Source organism: Ambystoma mexicanum, chromosome 3q, assembly GCF_040938575.1.
Source record: "Ambystoma mexicanum isolate Mex_15411 chromosome 3q, UKY_AmexF1_1, whole genome shotgun sequence".
Classification (NCBI taxonomy): domain Eukaryota; kingdom Metazoa; phylum Chordata; class Amphibia; order Caudata; family Ambystomatidae; genus Ambystoma; species Ambystoma mexicanum.
The window spans coordinates 238558186-238580780 of NC_090926.1; the positions used below are offsets into that span (position 1 = coordinate 238558186).

Consider the following 22595-nt stretch of genomic DNA (forward strand, 5'->3'; position numbering starts at 1 on the left):
GTACCTATGTGAATAGTCAATATTCATTAACAAGACAAATCAATCGGTTTCTGCAAGTAGAAACATGACTGCATTCTACAGGAGAACCAGTGACATTGCAAATGATTGCATTGTACCTGGGCATCCATGGAACCCACTCTGCCTCCTTCTCTAAGACTGGGACATCCACTACACTTATGTGAAAATGATAAGCAGGAGTGTCACAACATGTGTTGTAGCTTCAATGGTCACATTTTCATGATGGCCTTTCTATGGCTTACGTTGAACTGTTCGCTCAGGAACCATATTTGGGTGCCTTGGCTTCTGGTATTTACCAGCTGAATGTCTTGCATTTCTCCTTGGTGTTGTGCTGTGTATATTGCCAATGTCTGTTGGTGGTCGCAAGTCCTGTTAATTGCCAGGTGTAGTCATTGTTCTATTATTTGGCACAGCATGCTCACTGGCATATGGGTCTTGCTCACCCATCCACTCAGCAGAGAGAACCGTCTCCCTTTCACCAGAGGCAAATGTCCATCTCATGATGGTATGGCTATACATACTCTCTTCATGAATGGATGCTCAAGTGTGCATGTCCCTGTGAGGACAGGGGATGGGAGGATGGATTGGCCAGTCCTTTAGCAGGTTGGACATCTTTCACCTAATTGATTATTCTTTTGAGATTGACCTCTGTCGAGGTTAAATGTTTCGGTAGAGAATAACAATACAGGAGTCAAGTCAAGGTGTTCTAAAAGCCATCATTGTCCTGAGTCACGCCATACAGTATGGGGCATGGCAGGTAGAACATGGGACGATCAGACGCGTCCTGTGTGGAATGCCAACTCCGATCCTGCTTTCCACATCTGAGCATGCGCAATCAATCACCAGATAGTACTCTGGCGGGGCTCCAGATCATTAGCCACATCCTCAACACAACTCATATTATTCCACAAATTAGGCCAATCCAGAACTGCCTGATAACCACTGTCCCACACAAACAAACGCCTGCTATTCTTCAGTGTATTACCAGTGTATAGCCATGTCAAATACCATTGGTTGTTGTAGTTGGATTGGGGTTGTTTGTTCATCTGATAATTTTTCGTAGTGAACTGTGCACAATACATCGGCTTGCATTAGAACAATGATCAGATGAACAAACAACCCCAATAAATATGAAACGGAAATGCTGTTGCCCCACCAACCTTCGCCCACTTACCTGTTTGCTCACCTACACGTCCTCTGCATCCCTGCAGCGTCATATCCGTACCTCTAGCGTGGGTCGGATCCGAAGCCGCAGGGTCCCCTTTTCTTTTTTTGTTTTTTATTTATTTTACTTTAATGTGATATAGTTTATAAATAAACTTTATACATCAAAATGAAATACACATAAACATTATTTTAATATATAAACAAATACTTAACTATTACACATTAACACTTGTTACCTAGACTATTGAGACACATAAACGTAAACATATGAAATCATGAAAATCAATTAATGGGCACACTATAACTAAAATATGATATAATGATAAAACATACTTAGATATTTAAATTTTCATAAAACCATATATCTCTCTCATTATGAGTCTTCTCCCTTGTAAACACAATAATTCGTAATTTGAGGATTAAGAGTTGACCAAAAGAATGGCCATCACACAAATGCTTCAGATGTAAATTCCCAGGCGGCTCTCTACTGCCAGCCAAACATTGTACATTGCAATCAAGAGGCTCATATCCTGCGAATTAACACTGCTCCACCAGAAAGCCAATTCTGCAATGGAGTCAAGATTATGTACATATCTCCCATATTGGGTCTGGTATGTAACACATGTTTCCCATTTTCTACAATTGACTGGTTCTTACATATTCGGCAGTAGTGTTCAGACTGAGGTATCTGGTCTATTACACCAGTGCAGGCCAAAACCGGCAAATAGTTCACCCTAAGTAGCATTATAAAACGCCTCAGTCTGACTGCTGGACAGAGATTAAAATAAAACTGTGGCTCATTATAGGAGTATAGAACAAGCTTGGTAAATTGATAGGACTTTCAATTCTCCAAATGGGCCTAAATTCTTATCCAAACATGCATATCCGATTTTTTAGAGAGTGCAGTCCTAGTTTTAGGAGTGAACCCATCAGATGGAATATGCCACCCAATTTCTTTCAAATAAATATCGACCTTGTCTTTGAGGAAAAAGATTCCAGTTTCTTTAGAAGATTCCACCCTCAAGGTGTCAACAAGAGGGTTGCCTGTTCTGCTCAACATCAATAAATATAATTCTGCCCTTTTTTTAAGCACTAGAGATTTTAACGAGGTCAGTCCTAATTCCAACCTAATAATGGCCATCGGTATGCAGGTTGGGAGGCCTAAAATCTTTCTCTAATATTTGCCTTCCGCAACCTGTAACCAATTTAAATCCATATTTAGGAGAGCTTCCGGGCCATAAATCATCATCGGAACTAGGACCTGTTGGTATAAGAGTCGTGCAGCCCAAATTGTGAAACCTGCCTGAGTAATAGTACAGCGATATGCCAGCGAAGTTATTTGGGCTGCCCTAAGCTTTCTGTTCTGTTTACATTGGAGATAGTCACCCAGAGTTTCTATGTCAATTCCCAAGTATCTATACTTTGGGGTATAGAGAATTTCCAAGTTCAGTATCTTCAGACTAGTACGTGCTACCTTTTTATTAGTGAATAGCATCACTTGAGTTTTCTGTAATTTTATTATTAGTCCGTTGCAGTTTGCTTATAGCCATAATGCTTCGGCCGATCTCTCCAGACTGCTAAATGGATGATTTAAAAGCACTAGGTCATCCGCATACGCAAGGACTGGACAGTGCTTATCGCCTATTTCGGGGGACAGTTGTGTACCTTTCTAATTGCTGCCGGTAAGTCATATGTAAACAGATTATATAAAGTAGGAGCCGTAACACAGCCCTGCTTTACTCCTCTGTTTTGAACGACTTCATCCGTCATATTACCTTGAAGATCAAGCTTAAGGGAAACTGTATTATTCTGATGAAAAAGCCTTAGATAGTATAAAAGGCCTTTTGGGCAACCAAGCAGCTCTAGTTGGACCATAAGATATCTCTGCAGACCAAGTCAAATGCTGCTTTGATATCCACAAAGAACGCATTAAGCGGGGGACTTCCCTTTTTGCTAGCCTCTGTACGCAAATAATCTAAAATAATTAAGTTATGCATCGTTGAGTAACCTCGCCGAAAACCACTTTGAAACCAGTTAAAGATCTGCTCCTTCTCTGCCCATTCATGTAGTTTTTCTAAGATTAGGCCTGCAAAAAAGCTTACCAGTGCAATCAAGCAGCGACAGCAACCTGTAGTTGCACAGGTCGTTCTTGTCGTCTTTCTTGTGAACAGGAATAAGAGCAGCAGTTTGACATGAGCGTGATATTCTCCCTTCGCGCAGAACTTTATCATAAAGGATCTTTAGTACTCCCGCCCAGAAACAGGGGTTACATTTCAATGCGATATCGGCCACACCATTAGGGCGAGGTGACCTTGATGATTTTAACCTACTCATTTTCTCGACTAAAGTTGCAACTTTTTGCTTTTTGGTCTCCCGCCTCCCTTATTGAGAAAGCGTTGGACACCCCTGCAACACCCCAATGCCAAAAATACCGAACATGGTGAGCGGGGGACACCCCTGAAACCCTTGCTCCACTTGTCAGTATGTTTTATAATCGATCTAATGGTACTGGCCGAATTCAGTCAAATGTACCATTCGATCAAATATAAACGAACAATTTGACAAATACCATTTAAGGCGACTGATCCTCTGCTTCAGTTCCGTGCCTGCGAGCATCTATTATTATTATTTACAAATCAGAAAGAAATCCAGAAGCAGTGTCAGTGGACTACTCAAGAAATGTAGTTGAGATTTGCTCCAGTGATTTTAAAATCCCGGGAACAAATGGAGCACCTTCCAGTTCAATGCAATAGGTGGGCGAGTGGTGACTGGGTTCAATACACACAGAAGCATCTTACCATAACAATACAATGAAATTTCAATATCCATCTTTCCATATTTAAATTCGCGTTACGGCCGATACTGAATGGAAATGTGCACAGTTGTCACTACGCATTTGCCCTGGCCATGGCAGCAGTTATTTTCCCGAAGTGAACCAATGGGGTACTTGACATAATGACCAAACCTCAATGGGTGCAAAAAAGCAAAGGGTAATTAATAGGAGCAACATGTGCATGAAAAGCCTTCTATGCAACCATAGTAGGAATGTAAGAAGGGGACACTTCTCTTGGAAAGGACTTTGATGCTACTTTCTGTGCATGGCATTACCTGTACTAAGCCCGCATTGAAACAAAGCCAGTGCTAGTTAAAATATCTTAATTATTAGAAAATACACTAAGAACTTGATAGTCGAGATAGTTCTCCTTTTGGGAGACTGCTTAAATGTGTGTTGCCTGTTCGGCTAACAAGCCTCAGGCTTCACTATGCGGTGCCACACTGAGCCGCACAGCAAGGAGACAAAAACATGCTTCTCCAAAACAGGAATCATAATGCAAAACGCTGCCATCTAATGCCACCTCACGGCATGTACACACGATCGCTTTAAAAAAATGATGTTATCAGCTTTTTTGACATGGGAGGATTAGATGACAAGTCGCAGAAGACTGAAGTCTGCAAGCCAAGCAAGTTTTTTTAATTCTATAGGTGTGATTAGTTTAACAGGTTGAGTAGGAGTCGTCGCTGCCAGAGATGCCAAGCCCATGATTACTCTAAATTATCCTCGTTACTCTAATGTGACCAAGCCCAACATTTCAAACAGATAAAAGGTGGAACCTTGAGCTCCATCAACAGAGGGGTTCAGTCTCCTTCACTCTATGCTCTGTTCCTGCACAACCTTGCTCTTTCTTTCAATTTCTGTCCCCCACTACGGAAGCCACCATGAGTATGAGGCAATCCTCACACAAAGGTGCAAGAGGGTTTAGTTCTTCCTCTGTTGGAGGAGGCTATGGCAGTGCAAGAGGAGGTGGTGGTAGTGTAAGGACGAGCTCAACCTCTGCCTCACACTATGTAGGGGCGGGCAGAAGCAGCATGAGTGTTGTTAACCTTGGTGGAATTAGGAAGAGTTTCATTCCAGCCAGTCTCCCTGGTCACGGAGGCTATGGAGTTGGCGCTGGAAGCGGCGCTGGAGGAGGTGGAGGCCATGGTGGTGGTGGTGCAGGCTTTGGTGGTGGTGCTGGAGGCTTTGGTGGTGGTGGAGGCTTCGGTGGTGGCGGAGGAGGTTTCGGTGGTGGTGCAGGCCAGGGTTTCCCAGTATGTCCTCCTGGTGGAATTCAGCAGGTCACTATCAACCAAAGCCTCTTGACACCACTCAACCTTGAGATTGACTCCTCCATCTCAAAGTTGCGCACAGAGGAGCGCGAGCAGATCAAGACCCTGAACAACAAATTTGCCGCTTTCATTGACAAGGTAAGGGTCGCACTTTAAGATAATTCCATTGAAATGTTAACTATTGTATATAGCATTCTGTTGAAACCATGTTTAAATGCTTTCTCTCCATCCCTAAACAGAAATCTAAGCTAAGAAAGACATTTGTGATAATGCTACAATACAAGTTAATATCGGTGCCTGCAACTTTTTTGATGCTTTAATCTGGTTTGTGCTCCAGGCGGCATCAGAGTCATGCAACTGATGTAAAATCGCAATATACCCCATCTATTGTTTAAGGTCCGATTCCTGGAACAGCAGAACCAACTGCTCGAGACCAAATGGCTCTACTTGCAGGAACAGGGTCAGAAAGGTGGGACCAAACAGAACAACCTTGCACCCTTGTTTGAGAAGTACCTCATGAACTTGAATAAGCATCTGAGTGGCTTACAAAGCAGCAAGACCCGCTTGGATGGCGAGCAGAAATCCATGCAAGAGATGGTTGAAGATTACAAGAAAAAGTATGTCCATCAGTCCTGCTTCCGTTTTCCTATGTCATGTCATGTCATGCTTTATTATACTGCACCAGTCCACATTGTTCTATTCTAACAGCGCTGAGACTTGTCCACAATGTGCTTCATTGTGTGCCCCCCCCATTGATCTCCAAACCTTAGCCGTAGGAGAGGAAGGGTGAGTGGGGAACTGAGTTAAACAAACATGACATATTTCTGAAGGTAGAAGAGGAGATGGAAGCTAAGAATGAAGTGTGTGATAGTTTGCATGACTCTAGCGCCAGAGAAGAGTGATCAAAGTGTAGCGATGATCGGGGGCAAAGGGCTACTAGCACACACTGCTCTAAGAATAAGCCATTCACTCGTGAGGACAGTTTCTGGTACTTCACAGAAGCTCTGAAAGTGCTCAGTAAGTGGGTGTCTGATGGGCTTGTGCTTCAGTGCTCCCTTGAAGTAAGGAGGCGTGGTTCCGTTCGGTGTTACACCATAAAAGCGCGGTAATGAGTACTCACAAGGTGCTACCCAGGCGCTTGTGGGCCCACAGTTATGCAGCTGTTTGCCATTTCCAACGCTTTGTCATATATGACCGAGTGAAAAGACGTGTGTATTGATTGCATCACTTTGAGATACACCTTTAAGCACTCAGTGTTGAAGGGCGCAGTTGCATGCCGATCCGTGGGCATGTTTTCCGTGCAGAACAGGTTGGTCACCTGGAACACGATTCCTAAAGGAGTGAAGAATGTGTATGGTGTTGACAGTGGAGACATGTCCACGTGACACGTAGAATGTACTCAATGAGCCACCTGAATTGCCAGCATTGATCCGGCACGTGTTCCCATGACCATTGAGTATCCATGTCAAGGGTCCTCCGGGGACGAGTTCCGAGCACATTGCGTGGGCACTGCAAGTGTTGAAGGCTGGGCAACAATGGGCAGTCCTACAGGCAAACGCCCTCCACCCATGCAAGGGTTTATAGTTCTGAGGAGGTCGTTTCAACCAGGATAACATAGTACCTAACACTGTGCACAGAAGAGACTTTTACTGAAACAAAAAAAGAAGCCCAGGTCCGTATCCCTGCGGCATTTCCAAACGTACAGCGTGGAAAGAATGGCGTCCATGAAAATAGGTAATTCAGCGATACATTGTGGCGCGGGGCGATTTTTGTCGTGGTGCAAAAGGTGCGTCACTGCAAACTGTATGTACAGGGGGGTCACTCTATCTGCTGACACGAGCAGAGAGCCATCAGTTTGAGTTTGCATGTATACAACACACCGTTTATCTACATCATGGCCGCTCTTAGAGCCCCAGGCTTTCCTTGATTGCCACAACCGCCTGAATTTTTTCCAGCTGCGTTTCCTCTAGGCTTGAGTGCGCTGTGTGACAGCTACTATAGTATTGCACAGTCGCTCTGGCGCGATGGGGGCTTTGTGCTACGCCCCATTCCCCTATCACTGAACCTCTGTACACATCAGGATATGCTAATCAGAATCTCCCGTCTTCCGCCCGACAGATATGAAGATGAAGTCAACAAGCGTGCAGCTGCTGAGAATGAGTTTGTTACCCTCAAGAAGGTGAGTGATGAGTGCACCTGTGGAAGTCATTGCTACTGCCATGCATTCAGACTCGAAGACTAACGGCGCAGTGCCTAACAAAAGTAACAAGTCAGACTTACTCAAGGAAGCCCGCGCTAAGTGTGACATGTTATGTGAGATCCATTTTGTGTAGTATTGTGAGTATCCACGAGAGGAGGATTGATTTGTAACACTTTGTTTGTCTCTTAGGATGTGGATGCTCTCTACATGACCAAGGTGAAACTGGACTCAGATGTAGGTTCGCTGACGTCAGAGCTAGAATTCCTCCATACTATTTATGATATGGTAATCACCCTTCGACTTCCATATTGAAACATCCTGTACACAGACATCATTTGAACATATACCACAGGGCTCTATTCTGTTGACGGTGATGGATGCCCAGGTTAATGGTCTCAATCTTAAGGTGAAGGCCTCTAATGAGGGTGAAGGTCACCCTGATGGCCAGGGCTCTACCACTACTAGAGCTTGGGCGGGGGCAAGAAAGGGTGGCCTCACTTTAGGTTCACATGACGCAGATTATCCATGTCCCCTTGACCAGTACCCGGTGTGCACACAACACAAGGATAGGCTTGGAATGGAGCCTTTATGGGACTTTGGACTCTGCACTCTGAGCTTGCTGATTGGCTAGAGAGCGGCACATTTTCCTGACCCGACATTAGACTGATCGAAGCTTTGGCAGCAGTAGTCCTGCTCAGAGCTCAGATTAACAGGAGTCTTCTTGCAGGTATTCCTGTTTCACGCATACACTGAGAGTAGTCTTGAATGTAGTGTTCCTGACCTGAGTTTAGACAGACAGGAGCCCTGGCTGCAGTAGCTCTGTTTTGAACTTAGATTGATAGGAGCCCTAGCTGAGGCTTTGCAGTTTTTTTCTTTTTTTTTTTAGCTTAGACTGAGAGTAGTCCGGGCTGCAGTGTTCCTGGTCTGAATTTAAATTGACAGGAGCAGTGAATCTCACACTGCTGGTATGAGCTTCCACCAACAGGTGTCAAGGTTCCAGTGCACCTTATCTGTGCTTAGTTTGGAAGGAACAGTGCAGTTCATATTTATGTCTAAACCCCAAGTGACATCACGGTGTGTACTGACAATCCTTTGATGAGTAATGGCTTTCACTTTCCTGTACTAGTGTTCCTTCAACAGCTTTCCTTAATCTAAGATATGTGCACTAATCGCTTGCACTAATTCCTGTCCTGATGTTACATTGACAAGAGAAGAAACTCTAGTACATTGTTTTCTTGCATTGATAGGAGCCCCAATGATATCACAATACCTGTCCTTATATCCCACTGACAGGAGCCATGATTCTAGCATAATACCTTTCCCAGTGGTCGGCAACCCGCAGCTCTCCAGATGTTTTGTACTACGTGTCCAATGAGACCTCACGATTTATTGCACTGGCAAGGACTGATCGTCTCCTCAACTTCCACCAACAGAAGCCTCAGCTCTACATTCTTATACTGAGAATTCATTAGCATAAGCCCAGGCTGTAGTATTCAAATGCAGAGCTTCCAGATATCGACAGAAGCACTTACTCTAGCATTCCCAAACAGGCTAGCACTCTGAGATGCCCTCCCCAGGGTTTCGGTTGGGCGTTTCAGTTCACAGGGCAATAGTCCAATATTCCTACTCTGGCTTCCGGTCCGGGGTAAGATGTGTACCCATTCTTCTTGTAATACGTTCTCTCGACTGGAGTTCTAGTTTGGGAATCCATCAGGTCATATTTAGTGGTGTGTGAAGACATGGTTTGAGTGAAAAAGGCGATGTTTGCAGCCTGGAAATGGTTGTCACTAGAGAGGAAATGCGATGCCCTGGACATCTTGTGAGACTGTTCTCTTGCATCAGGATGATGCAGTCAGTTTAGGGGATCCAGCAAAGATGGTGCTCAGTGAAAGGTGATCTTGGCTGATTGGTGTCTAATGTTTCTTGCAGCAAATGTCCCATGCGCAAGGACAGACGACAGACACCCAAGTTATCCTGTCTATGGACAACAACAGACAACTGGACCTGGCCGGTCTCATGGCAGAAGTCAAGCAAACGTACGAAGAGATCGCTCAGAGGAGCAAACAGGAAGCCGAGAGCAACTTTGCAAACAAGGTATGGGACTTGGAATAAACAAGGTTTGAATGGATATTTCATTTAGGTGCATTCCCGCATGAAAACATGGACAACGCCTTGGGCTTCTGTACTGCACATGACCTGCACTCTTGACCTACCATTCAAGAGACAATCAGATTGCACATAGATGTGCACCGAGTGCTGTTCCATGAGCATTTGGATTAACACTTCACTTGTTTCGCCCACATCAGGTATACGTTTTACTGTCACTGTGCAAAAGCAGAAACTCCCCTGACTGCCTAAATCCCTGCCTCTCTACATGAGAACAGTGAATGCCACGCTGTCCAGTGTCATTACCATCTTGGAGCTGGGCACCTCATGGGCCGGGCCTTATTCTCCTTATGTTGCTTATCCTCATGGGTCAAACTCAATAGAGAGTTGTTGGGACATCTGATAATATTAGGATAGGAAGATTTGCACACTCAAAAATGGTCCAGTTAAAGAGTTTGTGCTTCCTTACGTTGCAGTCTCAACCTCCATAACATGCAGCTTAGAGAGTTCAGGAGTCATTGCGATATAGTCTCAAACTCCATAACATGCAGCTTAGAGAGTTCAGGCGTCTTTGCGATATAGTCTCACACTCCATAACATGCAGCTTAGAGAGTTCAGGCGTCTTTGCGATATAGTCTCACACTCCATAACATGCAGCTAAGAGAGTTCAGGCGTCTTTGCGATATAGTCTCAAACTCCATAACATGCAGCTTAGAGAGTTCAGGAGTCATTGCGATATAGTCTCAAACTCCATAACATGCAGCTTAGAGAGTTCAGGCGTCTTTGCGATATAGTCTCACACTCCATAACATGCAGCTAAGAGAGTTCAGGCGTCTTTGCGATATAGTCTCAAACTCCATAACATGCAGCTTAGAGAGTTCAGGCGTCTTTGCGATATAGTCTCACACTTCAGAATATGCAGGTTAAACAGTTCAGGCGTCTTTGCGATATACTCTCAACCTCCATAACATGCAGCTTAAACAGTTCAGGCGTCTTTGCGATATAGTCTCAAACTCCATAACATGCAGGTTACAGAGGTCAGGCGTCATTGCGATATAGTCTCAAACTCCATAACATGCAGCTTAGAGAGTTCAGGCGTCTTTGCGATATAGTCTCAAACTCCATAACATGCAGCTTAGAGAGTTCAGGCGTCTTTGCGATATAGTCTCAAACTCCATAACATGCAGCTTAAACAGTTCAGGCGTCTTTGCGATATAGTCTCAAACTCCATAACATGCAGCTAAGAGAGTTCAGGCGTCTTTGCGATATAGTCTCAAACTCCATAACATGCAGCTTAGAGAGTTCAGGCGTCTTTGCGATATAGTCTCAAACTCCATAACATGCAGCTTAAACAGTTCAGGCGTCTTTGCGATATAGTCTCAAACTCCATAACATGCAGGTTAAAGAGGTCAGGCGTCCTTGCAATATAATCTCACACGTCAGAGTATCCAGGTTAAAGAGTTCAGAAGTCCTTACAATATAGTCTCACACTTCAGAGTATCCAGGTTAAAGAGTTCAGACGTCCTTACAATATAGTCTCACACGTCAGAGTATCCAGGTTCAAGAGGTCAGGCGTCCTTACAATATAGTCTCACACTTCAGAGTATCCAGGTTAAAGAGTTCAGACGTCCTTACAATATAGTCTCACACGTCAGAGTATCCAGGTTCAAGAGCTCTTATTTCCTTACTTTCGAATCTCGCACTGAATCACATAATGGTCTTATTGTTCAGGTATCCTTACCTTTTTGTTTTTTTATTGTTTATTTAGTTTCTTACAAAACCTTTTACAACACTGACATTCTGGTCACTTCATGAAAAAGAAAAGTCCTTTTACATTATATTAATTCAGCTTACTCCCCAGGCCGAGTATAATGTCACTGTCGATCTTGACCACCCCGCTAGCGACAGCCCCTCTCCAGCGTTATTATCCCCCTTTGACCAATGATGTTTAGGAGCCCATATCTCGTTACAGGACCCCCAATCCTTTACTACGGTGTCGCGATAGCGTCAGAGCCGGGCTGCTCCGACGGCTTTAGGCATTCATTAAAAAAGTCAATTAAGGCAATTGATAAACTCACACATTCAGTTTCCACCATTCGTCTGCTGATAGAGATTCTGCCTCCCTGATGAATTTTGGATCTCATTTCTGATAAAGCCTCACATAACATCCCAGGTGCAGCAGGGTTTCATGAGACCCTATCTGTTTACAGAACCGGCAAGTTGAAGGGGCAAGACCATCTTTGTATCTGATCGCTAACATTTCTCTTGTCGGTAATAAATGAAGTCTCAGTTCCATTCACTGTGATCTGTATTTAGTGTCAGGGAATTTATTCAGGTACGGCTGGGGCTGTCCAAGGGATTTTGTCTCATTGTCCAGCTGCGTGTGGAGCTTGTATGCGCTTGCTTCCTCCACAGCTCGAATCCTGTCTGATTCCCATCGTTTTTTCCACGTTTTATCTGTATTTGACATCAGTTATTCAGGCGAGGAATCCACTGCCAGTAAAAGCTTTCAACATCTCTGTTCCCAGTTTTGGCCCATGAGGTTCTCATATGTTTGTCAATTCTTTGTGTAGTAGTTCAAAGCATTTAGTCTTATTCAAGTCTATGTATTTTCTAAAGAGACAGAGAGATTTCCAGTCCACCGAGACCTCCAGCGAGATTAGGCCCTGCTCACGTCTCAATATCTGCATTGGCGTTGATTTAGGTACGCCCATTACCCGCTTCCAAAATTCGCCCTGCATAAACGACCAAAATTGGCCTTGTGTGGCCTTTGTTGACTCTGAGCCATAAGTTAGTATTGGAATTAGTTCGGCTTTACAGAAATCCATCACTGGTTGCATGGGAAAGGCGCCTGATTGGACATTGCTTCTGCTTTCCCTATGAGGCTAGCCGTGTAGCCATTCTCGACAAGATTTGCCGAGAACAGCAGGCCCAGATATTTGAAAGAGGTGACTATCTCCAGTGCCTCCCCATCAATTCGCCAAATAAATTGTTTTTTCCCCTTGGAGGAGTACTGAAGTTGCATCCCCTTCGTTTTTTCCTGGTTGATGGTAAGTTTGTTTGTTTCGGTTTATGCCTCTAGATGATTAAATTGTCTCAGAAGGCCTATTGGGGTCCTGTCCACCAGGACCAAATCATCTGCATAGAATAGGTGTCTCAGCTCTGTTCCTCCAACCTTTGGGCAAACATTTTTGCATCCTTTCATGCAGTCGGGTAGGTCACAGAAATACAAATTATAGATGTAAGGAGCCAACGGGCAGCCTTGTTTGACTTCACGCTCCGTTCGGATTTTAGTCGACATCAGCCCCTCCCCATTACATTTTATTCTAAAGGCTGTATCTGAATGTAGAGCTTTAATGTGTGCCATTAAATCCGGAGGACATTAGATTCTTCCATGGCTAATGCTGTCAAACGCTTTGGAGAAGTCAATGAATGCCAAGAAGCATTTCTATTTTGATTTGATCATTTTGGTTTTTAGCACGCAAAGCAAGAACATTGAGCTCGATGTTCCGGCTCCTTCAGTAAAGCCGAATTGGAAGAGGTCTTGGTGGCTTGAGTCCATGGCCCAACTTTTCAATGTTTGTAGCAGAAGTGTAGCATACAGCTTCCCCAGTACATCTAAGAGCGCTATCGGCCAGTAATTCTCTGGGTTGGCACCATCTCCTGTTTTGAGAATAGGTTCCACAATCACCTCTTTCATGACTCTGGGATAGATCTTGTTTCGAGCACTACATTTAGAATCACATCCAAGGCGGCTGCCCATTCAGTCAGGTTCTCCTTTAGCATCATGTTAGTCAACCCATCTGAGCCAGGTGCTCGAGAAGCTTAGTGCTTATTATGAAGGAAATTAAATCCTCTTGGCTGTATGATAGGTTACAAGGCGTGGCTCTGGTTCGGCTTGTTGGTTCATCTCTTGGGCACATGTAAAGATTCATATAAAGTCTATCCAGTCTTTCTCTCATACTCCGTTGACCAGCGGCTGGGGTTGTTTACCAGTAGCCGAGTTTATAATTGCCTATGACTCTCATGAGTTGTTTTTCCTCAACATGGTTTCTAACATCAACTGGGCGTTTTTTCTCAGGATTTCCAATTTCTTGGATTTTACCCAGTTCTTGTAGGTGTTCTTTAATGTAATAATTTCGTATGCCTTTTCGTCCGCATCCATCTTTAGTGCTATTTTCACGTCTCTTCTTAGCATTTGTTTTTTCCTGGCAATTTCCAGGTGAAAGGCGTGTTTGTGAGCTGTTTGGGTGTGCTGCATGAAAGGTTTTGCCTTGTGGTGCGTCATCAGCAGCCCTCACTTGTACTCCTGTTGTAGGTTGGCTTTTTAAAGTTTGTGTCAATGTTATGACATCTTGCTTATCCATCCCTAGCCTGGTCCCTCCATTGTCCACCCTCAGATTCGGGTTGTAAATATCGTTCAATGTTGAGTTAAGTTCATGCCAATTGAACCTTAGAATGTTATGGCCGCTCTTCTCCGTATAAAGTACTTCTAGTAGGACGATCGAGTTCCAACATGCCAGGTAGGTTTGGGTACTTTATCCTTTTCCAGTGCACCCTTCAGCACGTGGAAATGGCAGGATTTCATCAATTGAGCCCAGGCCTTCCATCTCTTAGCTTTTTTGGGACCCAGTATTTGTCGACTTGGTACCTCCCATTTGTTGACCGGTCCTGCAGACCAGATTAAAGTTGCTGCACACAATGATCACACTGTTTGGTCTGCTATCTGCTTCTTCTATGAGTTTTGCCACTTCTTGCAGCATTTGTGCTACAGTCCTTGGTTTCGGATTCCAATAGGTGTTAATGAAAGTGAGGTACTTTCTTCATTACGTTGTGTGCTCCCCTTGGTGGATCTTAGTCTCAATCTAGTTGACTGCAGGAATGGTCGGCAGTTTATTGGAGAAATTGGCTCATACTGGGTCCCTGATTTCACCAGAGTTAGGTGTCCTGCAGCTGGTCTGCCTCACTTTGCAATCTCACACTCCAAAACGTTAGTGGGAAAGAGTTCTTGTGTCCTTACCTTGCAGCGACACACCCCAGAATAGGCTGGGTAACTATCTCAGGTCCTTTATTTTACATTCCCAGACTATAGAACGTGTTTCCTATGTTAACGCTCTTTTGAGTCCTTACTTTGCATTCTCGGAAATAACATTGCAGCCTTACACTGCAGAAATGAGTGGGTAAAGAGTTCACGTGTCCTTGCTTCATGCTACGCGGGTTTAATTGTCATGTAGTTTCAGTGAAACCGTTAAATGCTGTTACAGAAAATGTACACTAGTTGCACATGACAGTTATATTGCCACACTCCATATTAACTTGTACTTAGCGACAGCTACACATGCATTCATTGTGACCAAAGCAAAGGCAACCTAACTTCACAGCACGCGCCACCTGGACTTCCTTCCGCCAGCAGGCCAAACGAAGATATAGTGCCCTCATCGTCACTGCAAAAGCTGGAGCAAGTAGCATAGGCGCAGGAAGGATGGCCTGCACATCACACACAGCTGCCTAGCCTCCCGGTACCAGCAGAAAGAAAGCAGTCTTCACGTCAAAAGAGATCATTGGGGTGGGAAAAAGCTTCGGCAAAGCTTGAAAAAAACAAGTGGGATGCTTTTGTTGAAAAAAGGGGACGAATGGTAGGTCTTACTAATGGGTTGCATTGCACTTCAAACTCAGCCTGTGTTGTCAAAAGACCTCAGAGGAATGTGGATAAAAGCAAGAGTCTAGGATTGTTTCAATTGAAACTCATTGAGGAGAACCTCCACAAGCACCGAGCAACAGCAGATCCTCATCTCTGCTGATCAAGGATTTGGCATGTTCTGGTGCAGGCGGTCCTTACAATGGTCTCTTCATACTGTACTTTGACATGACCCGGGGACATTGAGTGCCTACTGAACTCCTGGCATGCTGCCTCTATCTAACCTTTTCCTGTTTCTGACTCTCCAGTACCAGCAGCTGCAAGCTGTGGCTGGCCAACATGGCGACCATCTGAGAAACACGAAGAGTGAGATCTCCGAAATGAACCGACAAATGCAGAAGCTGAAGGCAGATATTGAGGCAGTGAAGAAACAGGTAGGACACGAAATTGCCAACAGGTGCATCTTTCACTTCTGACCACTGGAGACCACAATAAACAAGCAGAACGGTGGGTTTTGGCGGGTGATCCTGGGGGCCTGCATTGTGAGGGTGTGCTTCAGAGAGATGCAGAGGCATGTGAGAAACGCTTAGCAACATTTCACATACATCTTTTGCGTTCACGAGAAATTAACCTCCAACCCCATGTGTACAGGCAGCTCCCTTCTCTTTCATGGGCATGTCTCACTTTTGTAATATGACAATTGTAAATGTATGCTTTCAGAATTACAGCACTCACCTGAAGTCTGGCACATACTGATAATTCAGATGCTCAGAAATGTGTTCGATGATATTAACCATTTTATACAATATGCATGTTATTGACAACCACAAAAAAGTAGCCCAAGAGCTCAGTCCACCAGTCCTCTAGACCAGGACTTTCCTAATCCGATCCTTGAGAGTTTAAACCACACCAGTTTTTCATGAAAACCACTGACTGTACTAATTCATTTAGAATCACTATAGCAGAGTGTATTTTGTGTGGTTATCCTGCAATCCTGTTGGCTCTTGGGGACTGGATTTAGCTGCCCGGATCTAGAAACAATAATCTTTCTTAGCTACACGAAAATGTTGTTCACACTGCAATACTGTAATTCAGGAATCCTCCAGAACACTGACCGCTACTGAACAGGTTTCCGTTTTGCTCTTTGTAGATTACCAGTGTGCAGGCACACATTGCAGAGGCCGAAGAACGGGGAGAGCTTGCACTGAAAGATGGCAAGAAAAAATTGGCTGACCTCGAGGCAGCCCTTCAGAAGGCCAAGGAGGAAATGGCCCGCCAACTGAAAGAGTACCAGGATTTGATGCGTGTCAAGACGAATCTGGATGTTGAAATTGCCACCTATAGGTGTCTGTTGGAGGGTGAAGAGAGCAGGTTAGTGCAGGGCCCGCCAACACCCTCTGCATATTATTGTACCTAGTAATAAGCAGGTGGATGCCTTCTACCGAGATCAACGTTTGGACATAGCGCTCATTTTTCTTTCTGCTTCTGAAAACGCTCATCTCAGCAAGACATTCCAGTGAGAACAATGGCAGATATGATATGACACGGAATTACAGATGTGCAGTCAGTGCTTTAAGTGGGGTAAGAAATTGAGGGGGGGACTCATTTGAGGGCGTGGCTTCCGTGGTGGGCGTGGCCTGAAAGTGCGCAAACCATGGTAAGGTGCTCAAACAAATATATACATGTATGTAAGCTTTTATATATTTGTGTGAGCACCTTAATATGGTGTATGTACTTTTGAAGCCATCTTCTATAAACATAGAAATGTTACATTTTTCTATGTTTATAAAAAGTGTCTTGATACGTACACAATTCAAGCCATCTTTATAATGCTTTGAGGACGGACAAAACCTGAGGTGTCTTTGTCCGTCGGGACAGTTTTATAAAAGATGGCGTGAATTGTGTAATTTTCAGCCCATATTTTATAAACACAAAAATAAAATATGGATTGATAAGTACACAATACAAGCCATCTTTTATAAAGCAAGGCCAACGGAAAAAGACGCCCCGGGCTCAGTGATCTGTGCTCTGCTCTGCAGAGCAGATAGATTATAGAGCGGAGGGGTCTTTGACCCTCTGCGAACCCGGGGGCTCCATGATCTAATCTGCAGAGTAGATCACAGAGCTCCCAGGTAAGCTGAGGGTCATTGACCTGGGAAGGGGAAACAGAGGGACCATAACTTCCTCTTGTGACCCCTCCTAAGAGGGGGCACAAGAAGAAGTTACAGTGACTGACAGACGTGCCAGCCAGCGCCTTGCTGAAATTGCATCTTCCAGTTTCAGCAGTGCTGTGGCTGGCTGGCACTTCTGTCAGTCACACAGCTGGCTGACTTTAAAATGGTGGGCGCATCTCCCGTCACGGCTATGGCTGTGGTGGGATACTGTGTCCTGCCATGGCTTTGAGGGACTGCGGGCCCCAGCAGGGCCCCGACTCAACCCCACTGTTTAGAGACTGCCGGGCCCAGCTGGCCCTGGCCCACTTAAAGCACTGTGTGCAGTGCCTCTCATCAAGATAGGAGTTTCCGACTATCAGCCATCCTTCTCCTCCCTCCACCGGTGCGTGAAAGCCATTTGCACCCCGAGGGTTGCTGTGATGTAACATGCTCCTACACCCCTGGGGCTCAACATGGCAGCAGGGAAAAGGCAGTGTTCAATCTCACATGGCCGCAAAAAGTAAATGCTTATGAAAAAGGAGCTTTACCAAGTCTTGGTGAACTAAACTCAGCTGTCCCACTGCTCCATGCCCTGCATGCCGCAAGCGAGTCCCATACTAGGCTCCACCTTATACTGAAAGTTCACAAGAATGAGAATACCAGGCCAATGGGAGCAGTACAAATGCGAAAACTAGGTTAAGAGAGATAGCAATGGCAATGTGCAATGTTCAACCACCATTCAAACTATAGTAAAACTTCAAACTTTACAGGGCATCGGATTTTTTTTTAAATTGGAAGTTCCTTTGGGTATGCAGGTGTTGTTTGTGTTAGTGAGACACTGCTGCAGATGGTATAAATCATATTGATAAGGCTTGTGTGTGTCCAACTCTAAAAATAACAATTTAGTGGAAATGATTGTATCAATTCCTGTCTTGCATGAACTTTCAAACCCCCATGGATTACAGCTGAAGTGAAGGAACCTAGTCCAAGTGTGAGCAAGCCACGCCCACGTCCATGGACACTGGTCCCACCTGCCCCAAGAGAAATGGAGTGCAAGAGCTGCTCCAATGGAAAGCCAGCGCGTGCCTTCACGTTTACTATTGACAGAAATGACTGCTCTTAATCCCGAGGGAAAGGAAGAGGAAGAATGCCCACAGCCAGGTGTCCAGTCTGCAGCTTTTTGCAAGTCATGTTTGGCACAGTGTTAGCAGAATGATACCAGCTTCTGTTTATCATGGCCTGTGTGTCCATGAATATGTATGCCCTGTACTGAACTAATGGAGTAGGTCTGATGGACAAACAATGCACCTGTTTGCCTGCTTGGTGATGCTTCTGCTTACATCTGAAAGGACACGTGCCCAGCCCATTTCCCACAATCTCTTTCTTTCTTTTTCAGGATGTCTGGTGAGACCCAAAGTAGGGTCAGCATCTGTAAGTACCCGTACCCTGGCTCTTTCATGTCTTCACTGGGAAGGGGGTGGCCTTGTTACTAGATAAATACCGGTCAGAGCTCTTTACGAAAGCCTCAACAACCTCATACATGTTCTTCACGTGGTGGAAGGTGCCTTGTCCCAGCTAATTGATGAAACGGGCATGAGGGATTGCATTCATTGGATCGCAGGAAGATTCATAACTGTGATCCATGTGCTGCGTCTTGTACATCCTATGGGGGCTAAGCCATACCTGTACATACAAAGATCATGCTAAACTACTCTACGAGGTCCTGGTCAGGGCCTCTTCTGAAACTAGTGATGGTCTTCGCTCAGAGCACAGTAATTTCAGACTCAAGCTGCAAGCCATCATTTCTGTGTCAGCAAGGTTTCATTATATCCTATTTCTTGCTTGCAAGCACCTGTAGAGGTTAGCTCAGACATGTTACGTATACCAGGAAAGTCCTTAACTCAATGTGTTTTCCCGGGATGGAAGTCCACTTTTGAATGAATCTCTTGTTGTGTGTTTATTGCAGCTGTGGTCAGTGGGAGTCACAGCTCCAGTGGAGGAGGAAGTGGTGGTGGTGGATATGCCTCTGGAGGAGGCAGTGGCGGACATGGCTCCGGAGAAGGAGGAGGCAGTGGTGGCCATAGGTCCGGAGGAGGAGGTTTCGGAGGACACAGCTCTGGAGGAGGTGGCGGAGGACAGAGCTCCGGAGGAGGAAGCCGATATAGCTCTGGAGGTGGAGGATATAGCTCTGGAGGAGGCACCAACCGTAGCTCAGTGGCTGTGGCCTCAACGACTTCAAGCTCTACGAAGAAATCCTATTAAGTCAGAGATTGAAAAACAAAGTAACCAGATTCTGCCTAAATGAAGAGCTTTCTTGCCTGCTGCCAGCAGCACCGACCATTTAAATTATCCATCGCAAAACATTTATTTCCATCTCTCTGTCTCATCAATACACTGTACCTGCAGATTTCTAGATTATTGGTATCTGCGTCACATCAAGGTTAGACTTTGCATTATTCAAGATCGCAAGTGACTATTAAATCCTAATAATGGGCAAGGTCACGCCTAGAGGGGCACGATGGGAGAGGAGATCTATGTTGATAGACTGCTACCTGCTATTGGGATAGAGGAGAGGAGAGCTGGCAGTGGGCGGTCCCTTCCATCGCAGCACTACTCCTGCTGTAATCCCCTTGGCTGCTGCAGTCTTAGGCTTCATGCTGCGCAAGTAATTGGTGCTGTGCTGCTGCTGCTTCCCCCTGGGTATCCTTGCATTCTTCCCACCAGGGAATCTTAAGTTTGAATGGAATGCTTTCCTCAAAGAATGCCAGCGTAACGTGCGTCAAAGGCCCCACCATAGACCCGTGTTGGCTGCTTCATTATTGGGGCGTACGGTAGGCTGGCATCTGTAATGGAAAAGTGCCGGATACCGAGGTTGAATTGCTTTCTCTTTTCCGGGGTTGGGGGAGTGTTTTACATCTTGACTTCTGTCCTTCTTGGTGTCAAGTCAAGGTTTTCTCTTCCATGCAATATGAATTCACAGGACTGAGGAAATCAGCAACTGCCATACGGCCTGAAAAAGACACCGCACGAAATAATTTACCACCACAAGGAAAACGTGGCCAAACGTTCCTAACTTTGTAGATGTCCCAACTGTGCGACTGTCGTTGTCTGAGCGTGTTCGAATGCCAGGCTTCCTGGTGCTCTGTTATGTACATAGAACCCTGTTCGTATTGCTGGTAGTGGGTGCTCAGGGCTCACGCCCTAGTCTCTCTTGTGTCTCTCAATAAACAGCATGTCAAATTCATATTCAATTGTTGGACTTGGTGTTTCATTTTTTTTTAGCGTCGCTCCAAAGCAATGGAAAAAAACGTACTTGCTCCAAAACTGTGAAAGAACTGTACAGGACTTTTCACTTCTAAACAAAAACCAAAGTCCTAATATGAGATGTAGCAATTCCCCTGCATTTAGGAGTGCTGTAACATCTCAATTACTCCCACATCATTCATCATCAACCCACACATACACATATGACAATGTGCACCCTAATATATAAGGGTTCTACTTCTCTCTCGGAGAAACAGTTGTATTTGACATGCTGCACTTACAGTAATAGCAGAAGAGAACCCCTCACTTCTGGCATTCCATCCCAGGTAGATAGAGAATGAAGACTCCACAGATGGGGAAGAAAGGAGTATGGGGAATAGTGAAGCGGATCTTGGATCTCACACACGAGCCGGGGGCAAACTGAAGCTATGCACTCTGTGGCCAGACCCTGCTGTCCACTAGGAACCTAGATGGCTTTACCCCCTGACTCGATGTTCCAAGCTTTGTACCGACCAGCTCTCTTGTGGGAAATCACACCTTCCTTCCAGACATTACGTTCCAATCAATGGTGCAGGCCCTGTTCTTCCTCAATTGGACGGTGGCAATGTCCTGCACAGCATTCTACCCATTTCCACTCTGGCACCCAAGAGAAACAACCTCCACACTGCAGCTTGCTTCTTCAAAGAACTCCTCAAATCTGACCATATGTTTCAACTACAGCAGTTGCCCCTTTCACTTTCAAGACCAGCTGCATCATTTACAAAGCTGGCAGTATCTTGCACACTCTCTCCTACCTGACCAACAAGGCCACCATCTTTGGTTGCCAACTCTCCACAGGAAGCTAGGACCTTTTCAGATCACAGCAGCAGAAATGCAAAAAAACAAATCCTAGGAAACATTGATCTTCACCCCCAGGCTGTGGAGCCTCATACCTGTGAACATTGGATATGCACTCACTCACATGCAGTTCAGAAAGGGGTTCAAGGCCTTCCTCTTCAAGATGCATCATCTTCACGCACTGTTTCTATGATACATCAACATCCGAGACACCAGTGTTCCACGGATGAATATCGGGTTCTAAACCATCAATCAGCCCCACATCTCTAGTACACCAGAAGGGATCCGAAAAGATTGTGAACACAAGCAAATTATAAACATCCTTGTCCAATTTTGGTACTGTCGAGGTTTTATAACACGGCACACTCCAGCCAGGGACTCCTTCCCCCGACAATGAATGTGGCACACAATAAAAACGCTTATCTTTAATAAACCACAGATTTGTTTTGAGTAGGCCTCCAACCTGTCTCGCACCCATCTTCCCGAACACCCCATGTCACAATGGACTAGGAACCAGGCCAGTGTGTATCAATTAGATATTTATTTAATGGAAAAGGAAAGATATTCAAAATACAATTTTGCAACAGCCACCAGTGTTGTGGTAACACAAGTGCAATGATTCCTACAGAACAATTGGTTCCAAATCCTAACACAGTTCACATGGATCTTTAATGACAAAACAGTAAAAACGTTTTTAAAGCAATTGATAGCAACACGGTTAAGCACTCCGCCTGCAACACTCACCCACAAACATCAGCTAACTTAATTCCTTTTGAATGGAAGGCAGTGGCAAGGAGTAAGGATAGAGGGAGAAAAGTCATATTTGGAATAAAGCCCACCACTCCAAGATGGGAAGTCAGAAAAGAAAACGAAAACCCATTTTTATAGCAAAACGGAAGAATCGGATTTGGATGATTACTCGCAGAGCAACTCACAACTTCGGTTGGACAGCTAGAAAGAACATTTGTGTGGCTACACTTGAGGAGATAGGGTAGCTTATAGACTACTAATCAGCACACCAGGGCAACGTGGAAACAGGGTAGGAAAATCGATTTTGAGGAGAAAGCAAATGCAAAAGAAAAATACACACAGCAAATGGAAATTC

General features: G+C 44.9%; 1 protein-coding gene across 1 annotated transcript; it reads left to right on the forward strand.

The window, feature by feature from the left end:
- Positions 1-4802: 4802 nt before the first annotated feature.
- LOC138582373 (keratin, type II cytoskeletal 1-like) lies at positions 4803-20633 on the forward strand. The gene is made up of 9 exons (XM_069653637.1): positions 4803-5430; positions 5689-5909; positions 7411-7471; positions 7682-7777; positions 9422-9586; positions 15545-15670; positions 16387-16607; positions 18786-18820; positions 19356-20633. Exons 1-9 carry the CDS (start codon positions 4903-4905, stop codon positions 19649-19651), a joined length of 1749 nt encoding a protein of 582 aa, XP_069509738.1. The 5' UTR covers positions 4803-4902; the 3' UTR covers positions 19652-20633.
- The last annotated feature ends 1962 nt before the right edge of the window (positions 20634-22595 follow it).

What these genes read in the sequence shown, in the direction of transcription:
- LOC138582373 (XM_069653637.1), top strand. Translation starts at nt 4,903, where the DNA reads ATGAGTATGAGGCAATCCTCACACAAAGGTGCAAGAGGGTTTAGTTCT. An exon ending in AGTTTGTTACCCTCAAGAAG is followed by an intron (nt 7,472 to 7,681) that starts GTGAGTGATGAG and finishes TTTGTCTCTTAG; the next exon opens with GATGTGGATGCTCTCTACAT. An exon ending in TCCATACTATTTATGATATG is followed by an intron (nt 7,778 to 9,421) that starts GTAATCACCCTT and finishes TGTTTCTTGCAG; the next exon opens with CAAATGTCCCATGCGCAAGG.